We start from the raw sequence: 20787 nt of genomic DNA, 5'->3' as shown, positions 1-20787 counted from the left end.
AGAAATACAGTAAAAGATAAACATTTCACACTTTTTTTCTTTCAGCCCGTGTCATTGCTCCATCACTGTTATTCGTGACAGTGTAACTCTATGTAACTAACGATGTTGTACAATCTAACCTTATGCACAACCATAAAATAGAAAGCGAATAGAGTCACTGATATACATAGTTATGAATAAAGCTCATGTATATTATCGTACTGTTTTTTTCTATATATAACATGTATAAAGAAAAATATACACAAAAACACTCAAAAAATGCAAGCAACTATTTTTAAGCATTGGGAAAATCTGAGAGTTACTGACAGCACTAAAAATTGTGGTGACAATATACAGCAATAATCCCTTTTACATGTAGCTTGACCAATAGATTTATCATTAACAATTCTACCATTGACAATACATAAGTTTACACATTTGCAAAGTAAGAGCTACCCTTTACAAAACTTAACTTACTTTGTTTTGTGTAGTAATTAAATTTTGTAATTGAAATATTTAATCGTTTTAAAAAAGTTCGTACTAAAACCATTTCTAGTAATCTTGTCCAAATTGAAATAATTACATATATGATCATCTATACCAGTAAAATCTGATACAACATTAGTGTGTGCATCAATGTTCCCTAACAGACACAATTTAAAATCATGAGTCTTGGACATAAAATCAATAAATAAATATCATTTTCAAATATATGAAAATGTTCAATAGAACTAAAATTTTTACACTATGGGTGAATATTTACTGTGCCAAAAATAACAGGGTGCGAGCCCATAAAAAATTACCTAAAAATTTAGACAACAATACTTTATCATAACTGCCCTTTGACGACAATACAAAATCAACATGATCAAACAACTCGTTCTTAACAAAACATCTGTAACACCACCAGATTTCACTTGATCTTCTTTCTGTTCAAATGAATCAAAGCTTAAATTTTTTTAATATCTATGACATCTTAATAAACAGGCTTTATTCTTGACAAGCAAAAAATAAAATAACAAAAATACCGCTCCAAGTAATATTACATCAACTGTTTGACAATACTTCTCAAAATCAACAGATTTGAGCTTCACCAACATACATTGGAGGATAGAAATTTAATATTATCAAATGTGGTATCTGATTGTGAATGGTTAGTATCAGTACGGTTCCTTGTCAAGCCAGATATAAGGTCTAAGTGCCCCCCATGCCGTTCCTTTTCTAGATCAACAAGGCCCAGTGCTTTAAAGTCATAATGATCCCAAGTTACCTATTATATGAACCGGAAGAGATATTTCGTAAACTGGAAGTAGCAAATGATTTTCGTTATTTCAAGCAAATATATATAGAAACTATTTTTTTCTCTCTCGAATCAGTGTTAAGATAGCTATCACATTGACAGAAGAAGTTGTATTTTATACACTTGAAGTAGCCACTGTTGTCTGCTCTTTGGTCGGGTTGTTGTCTCTTTGACATATTCCCCATTTCCATTCTCAATTTTACTTATCTCTCTTATTTCAAACAAAATATAGAAACTTTATATTTTTAGTCAGTTTAATGTTAGCTACCAAATGACACCAATATGGTATTTGCACATCTGAAGTAGTTACTTATCTTCCTTATTTGAAGTGTAAATATAAAGAAACAATACTAGTATATATTTTGAATCAAAGAAAGGTAAGCTATCATTTGACCATGACGTTTACTTTTCTTTAAAACCAGAAGCATCTAATTTCAGAGAAAGAACTACTAACTACTCATTTTAATAATCAATGCGAGATATGTTATATCCTGACTTTTTTTAAAACCAAATTCTCTTTTTGTAATCAAATCTTTTTTTTTATATATATATATAATCTTCATTTTAATCTTGATCATCAACTTACGGGGTAGAAACACCTTCAATTGATTTCTTGACAACTGGGTTTTAATTCGTTATTTAATGGTTGCCTTTTAAGAGTTTTATATCTCTACCGAGTCGGAATCTCTAAAATTCATGAAACCAGTAAGCAGAGAATCTATCCCATCAATCTTTTAAAAATAAAAGTATTGTTGAAACCATTATTATACTTTTTATAAAAAAACGTCGTTCACCCAAAGTTATCTGTCTTTTGTTTTGATATTTTTATTTGGTTCATTTTTCAAAAATTAAGTCGGAAATATTTACTGTAATTATCTATCTTATTTTTTTGGGTTTTTTTTTTGCAAATTTAAAACATTGAAACTTCGGTAGAATATTATTTAAAGGTAAACAATAACTATATATAGATCTACAATTATTTCCCGGTCGCCATTTTGTGAAGGATTTTAACAGATCATCAGGTAAAAAGTAAAATAACAAAATTCCGAACTCCAAGGAAAATTCAAAACGGAATGTCCATAATCAAATGGAAAAATCAAAAGCTCAAAACAAAGCAAACGAATGGATAACAACTGTCATATTCTCGTCTTGGTACAGGCATTTTCTTATGTAGAAAACAATCTATATAAAAATAAGGAGATGTGGTATGATTGACAATAGGACATCGAAACTGTTTCATCACTCAATGAATACGCAAAGAGTTGAACAATACAGATATACCTCAGCAAATTCATGGTAATAAACAGTAACCAATTTCCTTTATCTTTGATTACCTTTCATGTTCAAAATATCATTTGAGTATGTCAATATCCCCGTACAGAAAGTGTTATTTCATAGTTGACTTGACTTGACTTGACGAACGATGCATACTACACTAACGTCTTTATTATGTATATTAGAACACACCCACGACACCGCCGATCCGTGATTTAATTAAAGTACCTTAGCCTTATTTATAGCCGGGACTTTAATTCACTTGCACTCAGAGGTGTTAATGATATTCAATGAATGTTTATAGATTTCTGTATATTTTTAGGACTATAATAGTTTATGAAGGAATGTATATACTCTTTTAGTATTTTGATTCTCAATGTTTTATTTTTAAATAAGTAGTACTAAAATTAATTGGTTTGTCGTTTTTACGTCATGCCGGCTGACAAATTGGACCTCGTTTTTTTAGTAGTATAGATATATCGGAAACAAAACGTACTTTTTAATCGTACATTTTTCATACAATTGAGAATGGAAACGGAAAAATGTCAAAGCGACAACAACTCAACCTAAGAGCAGAACATATGATTTTTTACGACCTTAATGAAAATAACACTTAATAAGTTTCGTGCGTCGAAACTCTATTCTGTATTTACCGTCATTAGAACGTTCAAATCCATGGAAGATTAACTAGGCATTACAAAAAGCGTTACACAAATATGTGATGTTGTAGCAAAATACAATTAATGCACAATTTCTTTTGATATTTCAACACATTGAATTAAAGAGAAATCGGTGTTTGGTATAATTTGACCGGACATTGTCAACAATTTGATGATTTTTTTTTTAATACTCAATGTAGATATATAATTAGATTAAAAGAGTAGTTAGTACACAATTAAACAGGAAAATGCAACGGTGGTTTCATAGTAGCGTGCTCTCATTGACAGGTTAAAGTAAAGACGGTAGTTTTCATGGTGCTCACATTGAGAGGTTAAATTAAAAACTGGAAATCTGGTGCCCACGGAAAGAACAACCGACCTTCCGTAGTCAATTAAAACTTAAGTAGAACGCATCTGTCGCTTGTGGGGTTAGAACTCACAACGCCAGTGTAGAAAAGCAAATTTCAGAGTAGATCAACTACTTAGACCATTCGGCCACCGACGTCCCCTCTCAATCCTTGTCAATCAAAACTTTAGTAGAACGCATCTGCCGTTTGTGGGGTTAGAACTCACAGCCCCGGTGTTGACAAGCAAATGTTAGAGCAGATCAACTACTTAGACCACTCGGCCACTGAGGTCCGCTCTCAATCCTAAAAAAGAGTTGCTGCTTTCAAGGAAGCTTTTGAACGAAGGGTGTACATGTATGGTGGTAAAATTGAAATTCTCCCTTCTTATATTACACGGACGCCATAGGGATTTTTGTCGATCGTTATCGAATACCTTTGACACAGATGACAACGGAAATGTATCAATTGTCGTAACCATAATCCCCTCCTCTTTCCGCTGATTATGATATCATTGAATGCGTTATTAACCTCAACCAAAAGACTGATGTGACATGTGAAGCAAGATCTGCCTTCCATCCGAGAGCATTTGATATCACCCGGGTTTATGATATGGTTCATTTAGCTTTTTATGTAGTGTTTTGTGGACGAATCAAATCTCTTGTACATATAAAATGTCTTTCTCAGTCATGGATTTATGCAACACAAGAATTGTGTCCTAATCAGCATTGAAGTATGTAATATGAAAATGTATCATTCAAAGCTGTAATTAATGAATGATTTACTATGTCGCATTTTTTTCTCATTTTGTATTTCCATTTATTTAAAAACAAAAAGATCTATTAATAAATTAACATATATGAAAAAAATAAAAATACATAACTCCATGGTACATGAAAATAGGGGGAACTCCATAAAAACTGACAAAATCAAAAGTTAGACTGCATCAACCAACAGAACGAATAGAAAATAACTGTTATACTCCTGATTTAAAACATGCATTTTCTTCAGAAAATAGTAGATTAAACAATATCTTATAGCTAGGTTGACCTTCCACTTGTATACCAGTTATTTATAGTTCCCATATATTTACAAAATTGGATGAGCAACCCAAGCAGTCATAATATGTTGATATTGATAACATCGATTCCTTTATTGAAGGCCGTATTGTGACCTCTTGTCGTTAATTTCTGTGTCATTTGGTCTCGTGTGCAGAGTGGTCTCATTGGTTATCATACCACATCTTCTTTTTATATATAATGAGACAATAATTGGGATCCAGTAGCAAAATAATGTGTTACCATTTATCACAGACATACAATACAACTAAAAAAAAAAAAAAAAGAAAAGAAAAACAACAGAGAAATAATTCTAACAAAGACGCAAACATGATTTGTTAAGTATTTAATAGTTGATTTGAAAAGACGCGAACAATTTGTTTTAGTATTTGATAGTAAATTTAACAAGGACGCCAACAAAAGTGTTTTGTAGTTGATAGTACTAACAGTTTATAGTATATACTTTCCCTATAAAGTTCAAATTAAGTAAAAATTAAAGACGAGGGTAAACAAAATGAAAGTAATACTGTAAAAACCTTTTGCATCCGAATCGCACATCTGGACACATCCGCACCAGATAACATTATGCACTTGAAAAGGGATGCATAAATATGTTTTGTCCAACATACAGACTGGTCAGTATAATTTGTGACGTAGCTCTTTTTCGTCTTTTTAAACCAGTAAGATCGGAACCATTACATAATGAAAATAGGAAATTCCTTCCACTTCAATTTTCTAATTAAAGAATTGATATTTCAACAACAGCAACTTTCTTTATCACAAAGAGGTAACATCTAAATTTATTCCACTTTATTTTTGAAATCATTCTGTTCCTATTAAGCAGTTACACCAAAATAATTGCACCTAAATTATTCAACTATAAGCAACTATGACTTTTGACTGTTTCTGATCATCTGTCCATGTCATTACTGAATCTTTTGTCAGAATGGGTTAAATCTATCAGGTCTCTGATAAAACGTCGAATCCAAAAGTTAAAAATTGTATAAATGAATGACTAAGTCCGTATTCAGAGACAAAGAAGCTGTGAAATGTAAAATATCTCTTCACGATAAATATGTTGTATGCCTTCGGATAAAGCTTCATAAAATATTGTTTTTGTATGTTAATCGTACTACTATGAGTGTCATGTAAAAGAATTGGGAATACATTAGCACTCAAGTAACCCCACACGCAAAAACGTTTGATAAAGATGAGATTTTGGCGAATCACAAGTCGTTCACGGCTTCAATGAACATTACATTGAATAGCAAATATGAGGACCTTCATTGTTTTGGATGCATGAGATACGTAAGCTTCACACAATTCCGTACAAACATTGGTAAATTGCCGGGTCATTTGCATGTTCTACAAAGGAATTGTCCATTAGATTGACAAATATGTTGTCCGCAGTGAAAGAAGGTCTTCAAAAATACCGTGAAACTGTTTACTCGCGTAGTGGTATTACCCATATGTGGATTTTAAAAAACGAAAGAACTTCTAAATAATTTCAAATTTCGATCATTCTCTGAAATTAATTATATGTAAACCTTTGATTTTTCTACCCTTTATTCCACTATTCCCCACGTGAAATTGAAAAATTGTCTAAAAGAAATAATCCAGAATGCTTTTCATTATAAAAATGGTAGCCTATGCTATACATTTATTGCTTTGGGATACCATACGACAGATTTTGTTAACACTGAAAAAAAAAGATAAAACATACTACAAAGAGGAACAAGTGATCAGTATGCTGAAGTTTCTTATTGACAACATATTTGTTGAATTTGGAGACTTTTTCGACAAATTGTCGGCCTTTTTAAGGGAACGAACTGTGGGGATTTTCTTGTTGACCTCTTTTTTTATATATGATTCGAAGTTCCTTCAGACAAGAAGATCAAAGAAGCCAGATCACTTAATTTCACCTTCAAGTCTATTGATAATGTTATTTTCATTAACAATCCAAACTTTTTTGATTGGGCTCCATTAATATATTTCCCAGAACTAGAAATTAAAGAAACAACAGACACGGCTTCCTCCGCCTCATTTTTAGACTTTTACCTCGAATTTGACATCAGAAGTCATTTCAGTACCAGAATCTATGACAAACGAGACGATTTTAATTTTGAAATTATAAATTTTCTCCACCTTAGCAGCAATAAACTAACTTCACAAGCATATGGGATATAACTTTCCCAACTCATTCGGTAATCAAGAGCTTGCAGCTGCTACTCAGACTTTATAAAACGTCACCAGTGTCGTGGCAGAAATTTGATGACCCAAAGTTATGTGATAGAACGTCTTGTCTTTTTTCGAAAAATTTTCATCGTAAGATATCAAAACCTTGTTGAATGAATATTCCGTATCAACTTCACAAATAATACATGGTCTTGAAGTAAAGATTCTGGGTATTGACGTTGTTTAGCATCTTAATTACGTGTTATTATGTTCTTTTTATTTGTCTTTGTATATTTTTAACCTTTACTGTTTAGTCCATTTTTGGTAATATCCTTTTCGCGTGGCTCGGTATTTATGCATCCCGCCATTGTGTTACTTTTTTGTTTCTTATCTTTCATTTTTGCTGATGTGCTTTGTCTGTATACATTAACACAGTTTTTCAACTTGTGGATTTTACGCTGTATGAACGACATAATTGTTTTAACCCATTCTGACAGAGAGTCGAGTTAAGCCTCTTTTCTTTTACCCGTGCTCTTGCGTAATTGTTAACGAAATTCTTATTATTTTAGAGTTAATTTTCAAATTGATGTGTTGTGGTTCTGTAAAGTTTGAACCGTTAACTCATGTTTTAACATAATGTGAAAAAAAAAACAACAAGAGAAGTAAATTAATAATGAGCAAAGTTTCTTATTCCTGTCTTTTAAAAAAAATCATTTAAAGGTGTTTTTATTGTTAATATGTTTTTCAGAGTATGTCTGAATCACAGATAGACCGAGTTTGTTTAATGAGGTCGGAAGTTTTAAAATTCTTGAAACCAACAGATGTTATATTCAACATACAAGGACTGGAAGGTACCTCTAAATATACAACTTCAAACTCTGATTTGATTCTTCTTGTAAGCAAGTTAATTTCTGTTGAATTTTACAATGTGCAAAAATATCATCGTTTATGAAGAGCATGAACATGTTTTAAGCTCATTAAAAATTAGTACCCCAAGCGTGCTCGACAACCTGACGTTATAAATAATTGAATGACAGTACAAAGGTCCTGACATGACTCTAGTATAATTCTTATTTATTGCGGTTGTTTCTTATCAATGTAAGTGCCAAACTTTGTTAGACATTTTAATAGTTCAAAGACCTTTCTTTTTAAAAAGACTCTTGGTTAACGACTTGTGTGCATCCATGTAACATATGGCTATATACTAAGTAATTTATCATCCAAAAGCTGATAATGGGACATTTTGTTTTGCCCGATCATTGATAATTCGTAAAAGGAATTTTCCTACAATCATGGCCAAGAATGAGCATTCCTTAATGTTGCCAGAAATAATGTTAACCTCAGAAAATGAAAATGCAGGTCATGGCCTGCATTGAGGAAGAAAGGTCGGTTCATAACGCGTAGGAACTTTTTTCGCTTGAATTTCAGTATATAGAAGAATTTGTTTTGATATTCAATAACATATACAAGTTTCCTACAAGTAAACGTATTTGCTGAACATTATTTAACATTTTATTTTCATTTAACTGCATTTTTACGTGTCAAGTACGTGTCAAGTATCTTATTATTAATTTTATATAAAATATCAATATAAACAATTCCCTCTAATTGTTTCATCGACACTATTTTTTTTTATTAATGAATTTTATAAACACCAACTATGATAAGGAATCAGCTATAGCTAATGTGTTCCTATACACAGGAGGAATATACTGAGAAAGAAGAAGTGACTGTTTACATTCTGTGCACATTTGTAGACCTCGTCGATTTAAAGGGACTTGTATCTCTGCAACAGATATGTATAAAGATGTTCATAGAAATAAGAAGATGTGGTATGAGTGCCAATGAGACAACTCTCCATCCATGTCACAAGGTTGTAAAAAGTAAACAATTATAAGTCAAAGTACGGCCTTCAATACGGAGCTTTGGGTTACACCGAACAGCAAGCTATAGAGGGCCCCAAAAATGACTAGTGTAAAACCATTCAAACAGGAAAACAAACGGTCTAATCTATATAAAAAACGACAAACAAGAAACACTTATGAACCACATCAACAAATGACAACCACTGAACACCAGGTTCCTGACTTAGGACAGGTACAAACAAATGCAGAGTGTTTAAACGTTCTAATAGGCGCCAACCTTCACCCTAACCTGAAAGAATAGTGTAACATCACAACATATTAGTTTAAAATGATTTTAATAGGACCAAACAGCAAATTCTATAAATCAGAACATAAAATTCACCGGCTCCAACATTTATTGGGTACAATTAACGAGATAATTAGCGAAATGTTATTGCCTTTCAATCAAAAGAGTGTCAAAATTATGTTTTGATAGCGGTAGATTATTAGATTGAAGGCAAATTATCGAACTTCCTGTCGTGAAAGAATTTAGAATTTGCCGTTTTTCAGAGGATATTTTAGCATTTAGACATTGAAAGTCTCATGGCACTAGAATATGGATAAAAACGGGTCATTTGATGAAATCCCGGGAAGGGGTATGGAAAATCTCGAATGAACTGGTAAATCAGACTTTTATTGAAGCTTGTACAGTTGCCCAGAATACCAACATCTGCAAAGAAGTATCGTTGAACATAAAAAAAAAAAAAAAAGCCGTAATTAAACTAAGTAACGGAATATGCAAGCTATATGAATTTTACATATGTTTCGTAGTCGAACTTTCTTATCTTCTATGAGAGATCTTGAAATAGCAACATGAACTTTCTCATAAATAATTAGTAATAATGTACCTTATTATGGAAGCGCATTAGTTTGTACGTAGTCTTCTTATTAAATTTTTCTAAGAAAATTAGATTCCAAAATATTTAATATATGTTCTGACTGCCTGATGTTAACTTTTGGTCGTTTACAACAAACAAAGAGAGGTCAGAAAGGCGATCAAGGGAAGGATTTTACTTCATCAGAAAACTAAGAAACAAATTACTTTCAGTCAGAATGAATCAAGAACAGTTGTAATGGATGGGTAACGTTGTCATTTACAGTCGGATATTAACATGTCTGAATTAAAAGATACCACATGGATATTCATAACTCATTAGTCGAAAATTAACTGACAATGCCTTGGCAAAAAAGATAAACGACAACAAAACAGTAAACAAAACACAACATGACGTTAGATATAAAAACCAAAAAAAAAAGCAACCATCATGTTCTCCGAACGTGTCAGGAGGTATCATGTACTTCACCTGGCACCTGTCGTGTAATTGTTTTTTGTTTTGTTTTTTAAATCCACTATCTGATAGACAGATGACTAAACGAAATGGGATTCGCAAATTGTCTGATGGATTTTAGGCAATGGGAAATAATAAAACGCACCTTTTCAGTAATGACCTGTTACAATATTTTTTTTATAATTTTAACAGATTGTTGTACCTCGATCTATTTCTGTTCTGTTTGATGATTGCGACTTTTTGGGTAATCGTTTTTACAGCCATTGTAATTCATTTTTTAGCATTCAGATGTTGATTTTTTTAACCTTAAGAAACCATCTACTATAAGGTTAAATTTGAAATCTAAGTAAGGGTTAAGTAAGAGCTTGTTTTTTGTGATCAGAGTTAATGTGGGATTTAGGTAAGGTGTGGGTAATGATACGTTTTACGGTAAGAATGACCTTTATGATTTGGCTCCCATAAAGTCGAAAGATAACTTAAAAAAATAAGATTCCACAAATTGTCTGTTGCAATCTAGATAATAGTAAATAGTATAAAGCCTGTGAATTAGTTATAGCCTCGATATATCTTTACTGTCGGGTAGTTTAAAATTTTGTGTAATTGTTTTACATCCATTGTATATTTGTTTAATTATACAGATGTCATTTCATTCGGTTGGAAAATTTCATATAATCTGTTTCGTAACATCCTTGTAAATAATTATCCAAATGGCAATTACTTCATCGATCTTATAAAAAAGAATTGTAAAAAACAAATGCAGTTTTTTTTTTTTTTTTTACTTTTTGGCTACTTAAGAAAAGGTATTATTATTAATATTAAAGACGATACAAGTACTAAAAAAGTTTATATTGTCAAAGAATTCAAATAAATTGAAACAAATTAATAAACGCTTAAAGTCCTTTTTTGGATTTGCCTTTATCAGGAACGATTCACAGCGCAAAATTTAAAAGCAAGTTGGAAACTTAGGTGCCTAATTCATTCTTAAGATTTCAACAAGAAAATATATGATAATATTACAAATCAAGTCTATTCATTTTGAAATAGCACTTGTTACATGAATAAAGGCTCTTTGACACGTGTTACTTAATGTAATCTGACGTTTTTAACCGCAGATATTATTAATATTATCATTTCAATATACTTTCAAACTACTCTTCCTGTGCCACCATAAGAGTTATTTGTACCCCTAGTAAATAGTTTAATCCTCTATTAAGTGGTGACTATTATTCTGCAATGGTACGTCAGTCACATGATGAGAGGGTTCGTTGGTATTGTCTGTCTTTTTGCTAGTTGATACGCTTTAGATATATCAATGTGTCTCCTTCACCTTTTTTTATTTTTTGATTCAAGCGTGACTGATATGTCTTTTGTTGACGAAACGCGCGTCTGGCGTTCACAATTTTAATTCTTGTATCTATAATGGGTAAATCTCCAAATAACAATAACATTAAACGTTAGTTCTCTCTGTATGCACATTTATTTCTGGCAAAATCAATTGTTACAAATGATCTTTGTGCTTCCTCATCAAAAATATATTGATCTGTCCATACGGATGTTACTGCAGTTTTCAAAATAAGAACGTTGTTTCATCAAAGATAAAAGATAAAACAACACTTTCTCGAGGCAGATTCTTTGAATTGTTATCGTGACAACTAAACAATATATTACTATTATGTTACCTTTTCAATTTAATAACCTAAAAATTAAGTTAATATATGTTATGAATAGAGCTACATGTACGCCATATATGTTTCTTCAATTGTGTCACTGTTATGATTGTGTCTTTTAAAAGTTTTGTCTTGCGTTTATAGAGGACTTCATCGACGAAGTATGCGAGCTTGATAAAATCAACAGGAAAGAAGCGTCCGATAAATTGCTTAAGAAAATAACCGAAAGAAGTGACCTTCTTCCAAAGTTCATATTGGCTTTATCCGATTAAGGTAAGGCGTATTTGGTAGACTATAGTAAAATAAGTTGTCAAAGCAAAAACATAAATAAATCAAGGAAAAATATTATGTCCACAACTGAAATATATAATCAAACATATCATGATGAAAGTGTCCTTTCATGACAACTCTTATTCTATTCTATATAGAAATAAGAAGATGTGGTATGAATGCCAATGATACAACTCTCCATCAAAGTCACAATGTGTAAAAAAACAATTATAGGTCAAAGTACGGCCTTCAACACGGAGCCTTGGCTCACACCGAACAGCAAGCTATCAAGGGACCCAAAATGACTTGTGAAACATAATTCAAACAGGAAAACCAACGGTCTAATCTATATAAAAACGAGAAACGAGAAACACTTAATAACCACATCAAATAACGACAACCACTGAAACAGGTTCCTGACTTAAGACAGGTGCAAACAAATGCAGCGGGTTTAAACGTTTTAACAGGCGCCAACCTTCACTCTAACCTGAAATAGTAGTGTAACATTACAACATAGAAAGATACACTATAAAATATCAATTGAAATGACTTAATTCAATCAAAAAGACATATTAACAAAAACAAGTAAACATACATTGAACGAATAAATTTGATCTATGACACAATGTCAAAAAGACAACTATAACCTTGGACAAAATCACTGAACAACAGGCTCCTGACTTAGGACAGGTGCATGAAAAATGCATGAAAAATGCAGCGGGTTTAAACGTTTTAACAGGCGTCAACCTTAACCCTAACCTGAAACAGTGGTATAACATTACAACATAAAAAGACGAACAATAAGTTATCAATTGAAATGGCTTAACTCGATATACGTGTATGACATATTATAATTAAAAAAGATGTATCAATATCAAAAAGACAACTTTAACCTAGGAAAAAATGCCGTTAAATAAAGTAACGTACACAAGTAATTTTCAATATAATAATTTTGTTGTTAAAAAAGAGGGACGAAAGATACCAGAGGGACAGTCAAACTCATAGATCAAAACAAACTGACAACGCCATGGCCAGGAGTACGGAGATAGTTTTTACAAAATAAATAAATTTGTTGTTCATAGTACGAGAACAGCAGTGAAAATTTATCGTCATACTAAATACTTATCAAAGGTGGTACATATTAAAAATAGTGAGACGAGATATAACACAAAATAAGTACACATTGAATAACAAAAATGCATAACAAATTGTGTTATCGGTCAAATAAAAACGAAAGTACGATTTATACTCTTTATTGACCCAATGACGAATAATATATATTGATATTGTTGCAACTACTTATTTTTATAATGAAGAATGTTATTAGATTTCAATAGTCAAGTAAGAAAAACAGGCTGTTTATTGTTCCCACTGAACAGATGTAAATGTTATTTCAGGTTATCAAAGATTTGTTGATCCTATTAGCAACATTTATCCAGACAGAGGGAGGAAGTTTTGTCAAGAATATTTTGAATTCATAATTAATTACCTATCAGGAGATTTAGTTGATATATTAGAGCCTTTGCAGCTTTGTGCACATTTATATAAAAATAGATGTATTGAACAAAGTGATAAAGAAGCAATTGAAGCAATGCAGTCCTCAAGAGGAAGAACTGATGCGTGTCGAGAAATGTTCCTGGCTGTGAAACGCAAAAAAGATAACTGGGCATTACTTCTCTTAGAAGCTATTAAAGAGACACAAGAATATGTAAAGTTAAAAATGGATCCATCAGCATCTGAGGGTACAGAAATAGTTTTCACAAATATGTCATATATTTCAAGTTGTTTTCGTTTAGATAACATGTAATACGAGCCCCCATTAACAAAGTATGTTCCTTCAATAACATGTTATATAATTCATATAGACAAATTTGGGAAGGATTAGGTAATAAATGAAAACATATTACGACAGATTACACGTTGTGGCCAAATCGAAGGTAGCTAAAAAACGAAACTATTATTTTTTCTGTGATAATTTCGGGTGAACACAACTGAATAAACACATTTGCTAGTATAGTTCATTATGTTAAGCGTGTTCCAAATATTGATTGTTTAATGCTTTCTTTTATAATGGGCAGTTTTTCTTTCAATTTCTGATGTTTCTCCTTTTGGTGCAGAGTGTAGACATAAGCCGTAGTCAGACAAAACAGTGAAGGTTGATTCAGAGATTGGGATTTGTTGAAGTACGATATTCGAAAATTTTGTGAACGCACTATTCATTTGGCTGACCTTTAATGAATATATATGTCGCAGATAACCACGGATATGTTCCATTTGTGGTAGTCACATTTCCGTCCTCCATCATCATTTAGGAGTGTCATCGATTGCATTTTACAGCCAGATTAATTATACGAGCTCATGACGGGTGTGACAAGTGGTGTAGGAATTGCAGCGTATTCCTACGGCAAACATAAGTTCACCCCTACTTTACAGTCAGTTTTATGTTGTTAAAGTTTTAGTGTTTGTGCTAATTTTTTTTACTTGTCTTTTTTAAATCCTAAATTGATCTAATATAAAGTAAAAAATCCTCCATTTAGATATACTTTCCTTATTAGAGATCTTTTAATGTTGCTTTTTGTTTCTTTGTTTTACACAGGAATATTTTTCTTGTGTGAATTTTAATTGAATCTTACGTCAAGTTCACGTTAGAACTTTACATGAAATTCACCTCAAACGAGCTTGTACGTGAAACTCACGTGAACATTTTCACATGAGTGTCACGTGAATTGAGATTCACATGAATCTCACGTGAATTTCACATAAACGTTTCCAAAACAAATGATGTAAATGTTTTGATGATAATAAAACTTAAGGGATATGATTGAATAACCTTGTCTGTCGTTTTGTTTCGTCCGTTCGACCAATGAATATTATCGTCACACTTTTCTCGTGTAGTACTACACAAAATGACATCTATCTCCTGTATACCAACACGTTCAATGTTTTCAATCTGTTAAAGAATTATTTCATAATAAATCAGTAGCTTTGCAGTGATGAGTTGAAACCTGTCAGCATTTATTTTATTTGTCATACACGTACGTCCAGTGTTCAATACATCGAATTGCGATTAAGGTGTGCTTAGTACAACAACGCGTACATTCTTGCTCAATCAACAGTCACAATATTGCATAGTATTCCAACACATGAATTTTACATTAGAAATTATCATTATTATAATGTTTATTTCTTTATCAGGAAAACACACGCTGTTATTTTGAAAACCACAATTGCTTTGTTAAAAGATTAAGTAACATATTTAACTTTTCCTTCTGTACTGAAATACTCTAGTCTGTTGTAGAAGAGTTAGAAAGGACTGGAATATTACTCGCTAGCACAAAACAGCATAATCACAGTGATTCGACATTTTCAAAGAAAGGTATGTCAGAGCTATTTATAGTATACTATAGGGTATGCGTTTTGCACATTGTAAAAGGTCGTAAGGTGACCTATTGTTGCTCACTTTCACCTCATGTGGGGTCTGGTTGAAAGTTGTTTTAGCGACATACATTTCATGTTTTCTTTTTATCATAATGTAGAAGTTTGATGAAAAGATACATGTCACTCAGTTCATGCGGCAAAACAATATCATTATAAACTAATGACCGTAAATATACATTGTGAACATTTTGGTTCAATGTAAGATTTTATCTATATCTGAAACTTACTGTGTTATGTAGTGTACATATCTTTTTGGGACAGTCGATTATTTATCAGCTCCATTATTACTCCACGACTATATATTTTCATTTTGTTGTCAGTAGAAATGATTAGAAATTTCCAGCGGAAATATAAATGAAAATGTAATAAACTTTAATGAAGGTCTTAAATATTTTCCTTGAGTTCCGATACGTTGTGCGTCTGGCAGTGAAGTATTTCAATTCGATATCAAAATCAACTTGGAATTTGTAATATTTAAACGATATTATCTTTTCAATTGCGGAATAAATATCAAATAAAACAAATCAAGCTTGATCTATGGCTGAGACACAAATGTGTATTGCTGTGCGTTTTTTCTTCCACATTGTCTAGAGGTATAGGGGGAGGGTTGCGATCTAACAAAACGTGTTTAACTCCGCCGCATTTTTGCGCCTGTCCCAAGTGAGAAACCTTTAGCCTTTGTTAGTAGTCTTGTATGCTTATATTTCGAATTTTAATGAGACGTACATTTTTGATGAACAAGTGAACATTTTTAAGGGGCCATCTGAAGCCCGAATCCAGATGCAGAATTTTCGCGCTGCGTTGAAGACCCATTGGTGGCATTCGGCTCTTTTCTGCTCTTTGGTCGGGTTGCTATATCTTTGACACATTCCCAGTTTCCATTGTCAATATCATATTTCAAAATACACGCTGTATCTTAATGTGAGGTAGATTTCACTATCTAATTTGATATAATTACTCTCCTTTAAATCATTGTTGTTACCCTCGGCGTAATTTGATGTAAATCTACAATATATTTTAACTACTCGAGTTGAATTGAAAACTAACTACTGTTTCAATTGTCGTTACTACGATTCCGTCCACTATTTAACGAATGTGACCTACCGAATAAGACTTATTACCGGGTTCGCACTAACAAGAGAAACACGACGGGTTCCACATGTGAAGCAGGATCTGATATCCCCCCAATATTTTGGTGGGGTTTGTGTTGCGCAGTCTTCAGTTTTCTATGTTGTTTGTTTGGAACTGTTGTTTGTCTGTTGATCCTTCTCTTTTTTAGCAATGGCGTTGTCAGTATATTTTCGACTTACGAGTTTGAATGTCCTTTTTGTATCTTTCGCCCCTCATTTACTGGTTAAAGACTATCTATGCTATGCTGGTCGTATTTCTGTTTAACCATTATTACTGGACACTCGATAATAATATTTTTAACTTCGAAATTCAATTTCACCTAAATTTACATTAACTTATCATTTAGAATATGTTTCACGTCATATACATCAGTCTTAAATATCTATGCAGTATATCATCTAAAATGTTGGTCTATTTTAGCAGAATCAGTACCATTTAAGTCGTCTTTCCAATTTGATGTTAACTTTCGACAGAAGTTTCAATTACAATCAACCCCTGATCTGGTAATTAGTGATTGTATAATCACCAATGACCAGTTGGTGTTTACTGGTTATTTCAGCAAAAGATTACATATCTACAATATATATGGAAGTTACAATCGAGAACTTAAATTGTCTAGTAGACCACAATGTATTGCAGTAATAAACGACGACGATGTTGCTGTCTCGTTTGATCAAAAGTTTATAGAGATAATTAGTATCAGCACAGAAAAAGTGAAGAATAAAATTGTAACACGTGGTTATTCTGGCAAAATATCTTATCAAAACGGCTTAATGTATGTTGTTATTGATTACCACACGATAGATGTAATAAATATGACAGGGGAACTAATCCGATCTTTCCATTGCCTTTTAAAATCAACGGTACAATGCCTATCACCTGATATCGACAGCTGTTTCCTCACTTATCCCTTCAATTACGCTTTATACTGCTGTGACTTGAATGGATCAAACAGATGGAATTGTACTTTTGATACGAAAATTAAGCAGCAGCACGTTACAACTGATGGAAATGGTAATGCTTATATTGTTTGTTATGAATCTAACAATGTGGTTGTGGTATCACCTGATGGTAGACATAATAAAGAACTATTTACTGAGAAAGAAGGACTGCAAATTCCGACGATAATTTATTACGACAAATCAAACGACTGTCGTTTGGTGTACAATAGTGGGTCTTGTGATGCATTTCTATTTGATGTAAAAAGTTCAACTACAAATGAATGACTGTCATTTTAGTGATAAAATCTATATTGGTTAACTTAATATTGTTTCAAATTTGAATAATGAATGCTTTCTAAAATTATTCATATTCTGTAATATTTACTGCGCTGTACCTAATTTTATTTTGACTGAACAACAAAATATTTGTCATACATGCTATATTTTTATATTTTTTATCCCACAGAAATGTATGAGATATTAAATGTGAAGGAGATGACTTTTTCTGGATGGATGGATTGATTGATTTTTAACGTCCAGTTACAAACTAAATATTTATTAAGGACCAGAGCATGATAGTATGTATGAATATAAACCTTGCTTTTGTACGAGACCGACACGCAGATCAGGATTTTCAACGTGTTATTTCACAAGGTAACCATGGTAACAGTCTGTGTCATCCTAGCTAGGACACATAATTTTGTCTCCGAGTCTACCAGTCTTTACTCTTTCTTCTAAATGTCGCATGGCTTACACGAGAGCGGATGATTCCAATTTTCAAGTTTTTGGTTTTACTTGGCCAGAGTTCGGCCTGACTGTTTTCCTTAACATTTACTGAAACGTTTGATAGAGGAAAGTTTTGATTGATCGACGATATGTTTGTTGAGTTTGGAGGATTGATATTTCAACAGACAGTCGGTATTATAATGGGTACTAAGTGTTCGCCCCTACTGGCCGATTTGTTTTTGTACTCGTATGAAGCAGAATTCGTTCACAACCTTCTAAAAGATTTATTGATGATGTCCTTTTACTGAATAACCTCTATTTCAGTCAGTACTGACATCTCATATATCCCAGTGAACTAGAAATTAAGGATATTAATGATACTAGAAGGACTGCTTCATACCTTTGTCTTTTCCTCAATATTTACAAAGGCGGACGATTTCACATTATAATCTATGACAAACGGGATGATTTCAACTTCCGTATTATCAATTTCCCATTTCTCAGTAATAACATACCCTCTGCCCCATCGTATGGTGTTTACATATCTAAGTTGATACGTAATGCTCGTACATGCTCACACTATACGGACTTCATATACAGGAATGTGCTCCTTACGCAGAAACTACTCCAACAGAGTTATGAGGAGGAAAGATTAAAAATGAAATTCCGAATTGGTTGATTTTTACGACGTATCTGTGTGTAAACTAACTAACGACATTTTTACCTCGTCTTAGATTGTGGTTAGACCTGTAACAAGTCAGGAATATGGCAGTTGTTATCAAATAGTCCGTTTATATGTCTGTTAGCGTTTGTTTTTGTTGCAGGTCAGTGTTTCTGTCGTTCCGTTGTTTTCCTCTGATAGTTGATATGTTTCCCTCGGTTTTGGTTTGTGACCCGGATTTGTTTTGCTTAATCGATTTATGACTATTGAACAGTGGTATACTACTGTTGTCTTTATTGATAACATAATATACCTTTTCTTTTCTTATTTATGTTTAATGAAGCCATTATTTTGATTTCTTAAATATTAAAACTTAATTGAATCGACAAAAAGTTTTGTCAATAATATAATACGTACCCAGGACTTTTGCCTTGTTGCATTCAAAATAAAATCCAAATATTAATGTTTTATTAGTCACGATAATTGCAACCTGTAACGAAATCGACATTTGTATATGGTGTGCTGTCTTCTGTCATTCTTGTTGCATAGCTGTTGGTGGAGCTGATAAATGTTAATGTGTCCGGGTTGCGTGACATTTAAAATATACACATATAGAACTTCCGAATTATAATTTCGGAACACACAACCTTCAGTTTTGGCTAAAATAGGAGAGAAAGAGGCACACGATTTTTGGTTTTTCACTTTTTTTATCAGAAGGGTACCTATTGAAGTTTATCCCAAAAACCAGTATCGTGCGAACTTATTCGGTATTATACATAATACAACTCTTCTGTCACGATTTCGATATTTAAGTTGTTTTACTTTTTATATGTGAGTGTATCTTAGCTGCTTCCAATACAAAAGTTCGTCGGTCTCTTACTGATATGTTTGTTTCTTTTACTTTGACAAATTGTTTAGACATAATTCATATCTGAGACACAGTGATGACTGCTGTACCCATATTTTGACTATTTTATTTATTATGTCTGTTTTGTTCACGCATCGTTGTAGATATAACGGCTTTGATGAGACTGTCATACAAGTGAGAGGTTTAGCGCTATAAAACCAGGTTCAATCCACCATTTTCTACATTTGAAAATGCCTGTACCAAGTCAGGAATATGACAGTTGTTGTCCATTCGTTTGATGTGTTTTGTCATTTGATTTTGCCACTTATTCAATTAACTGCATGTTGTCGTTAAGGCCAAATAATCTATGTTCCCCTCACTTGATGTTAGACAATGCTGCATCTTGTAAAATACAGCATCTCGCAATAAAACGAAGGTCAGAATAAAATGTTAAGTTCAATAACTTCGATAAGGTGGTAATTGCTCAGAATAAATTTCAAAAACAGTGACTTGAATTTATTTTACAAACGTTGGGAAGGATGTTGTGGTCTAAAACATAGCGGACTATGATAATTCTAAAAGGGGGAAGTCCTAACAATATTGACAAAATCAAACATTATCAACAAATAGAACGAGTGAAAAGCAAATGTCATATAACTTGACTTGATAACGTTTAATCATAAAGAATACCCTTTGAGTCGCCAATTATTAAAATGAAGCAGCTTCATTATGCTTGGTTGAACCTAGTTTTATACCTGGCTATTCCTGCTTCCTGTAAGGAAAAACCAAACTAATATTATTGTTATAGACATGTGCACATTTACGGTTCTACAATCTTTTGATAATTGTATTTTGGCATTGCACAAGGTCATGTTTTTCTCTGACTGTTAATTACGTATTCATACTAAATCAATTGGATGATTGATGTGTACTGGTCCGAGGACACATTTATCGTCCTTTGGTTTTCGTTTTCTACAAATACAGTCCTTAGGCTAAGTGTGGACAATGTATAACTTGCTATTTTTCTTTCATACACTTTTTAATTATTTTTTTATATTTGATGCATGACATATTGAGTAAAGGAATGTAATTACATGTTAACCAAATTTGGGTAAAGGATTTT

The 20787-nt window shown here is 32.4% G+C and overlaps 1 protein-coding gene across 3 annotated transcripts; it reads left to right on the top strand.

Moving 5' to 3' along the window:
• The first annotated feature begins 2265 nt into the window (after positions 1–2265).
• On the top strand, positions 2266–19209 carry LOC127720650 (uncharacterized). Of its 3 annotated transcripts, none has more exons than XM_052227373.1 (6): positions 2266–2301; positions 7539–7641; positions 11795–11923; positions 13318–13662; positions 15219–15296; positions 16913–19209. In XM_052227373.1, exons 4-6 carry the CDS (start codon positions 13512–13514, stop codon positions 17713–17715), a joined length of 1032 nt encoding a protein of 343 aa, XP_052083333.1. In that variant the 5' UTR covers positions 2266–2301; positions 7539–7641; positions 11795–11923; positions 13318–13511; the 3' UTR covers positions 17716–19209. The 3 variants fall into 3 exon arrangements, with proteins under 3 accessions (XP_052083333.1, XP_052083330.1, XP_052083332.1); XM_052227370.1 differs by having other exon boundaries at positions 16910–19209; XM_052227372.1 differs by lacking the exons at positions 2266–2301; positions 7539–7641 and having other exon boundaries at positions 11728–11923; positions 16910–19209.
• Positions 19210–20787: the final 1578 nt, after the last annotated feature.

The sequence above is a fragment of the Mytilus californianus genome, unplaced genomic scaffold, assembly GCF_021869535.1.
Source record: "Mytilus californianus isolate M0D057914Y unplaced genomic scaffold, xbMytCali1.0.p SCAF_11, whole genome shotgun sequence".
Classification (NCBI taxonomy): domain Eukaryota; kingdom Metazoa; phylum Mollusca; class Bivalvia; order Mytilida; family Mytilidae; genus Mytilus; species Mytilus californianus.
This window is presented reverse-complemented; position numbering and strand designations above follow the sequence as displayed.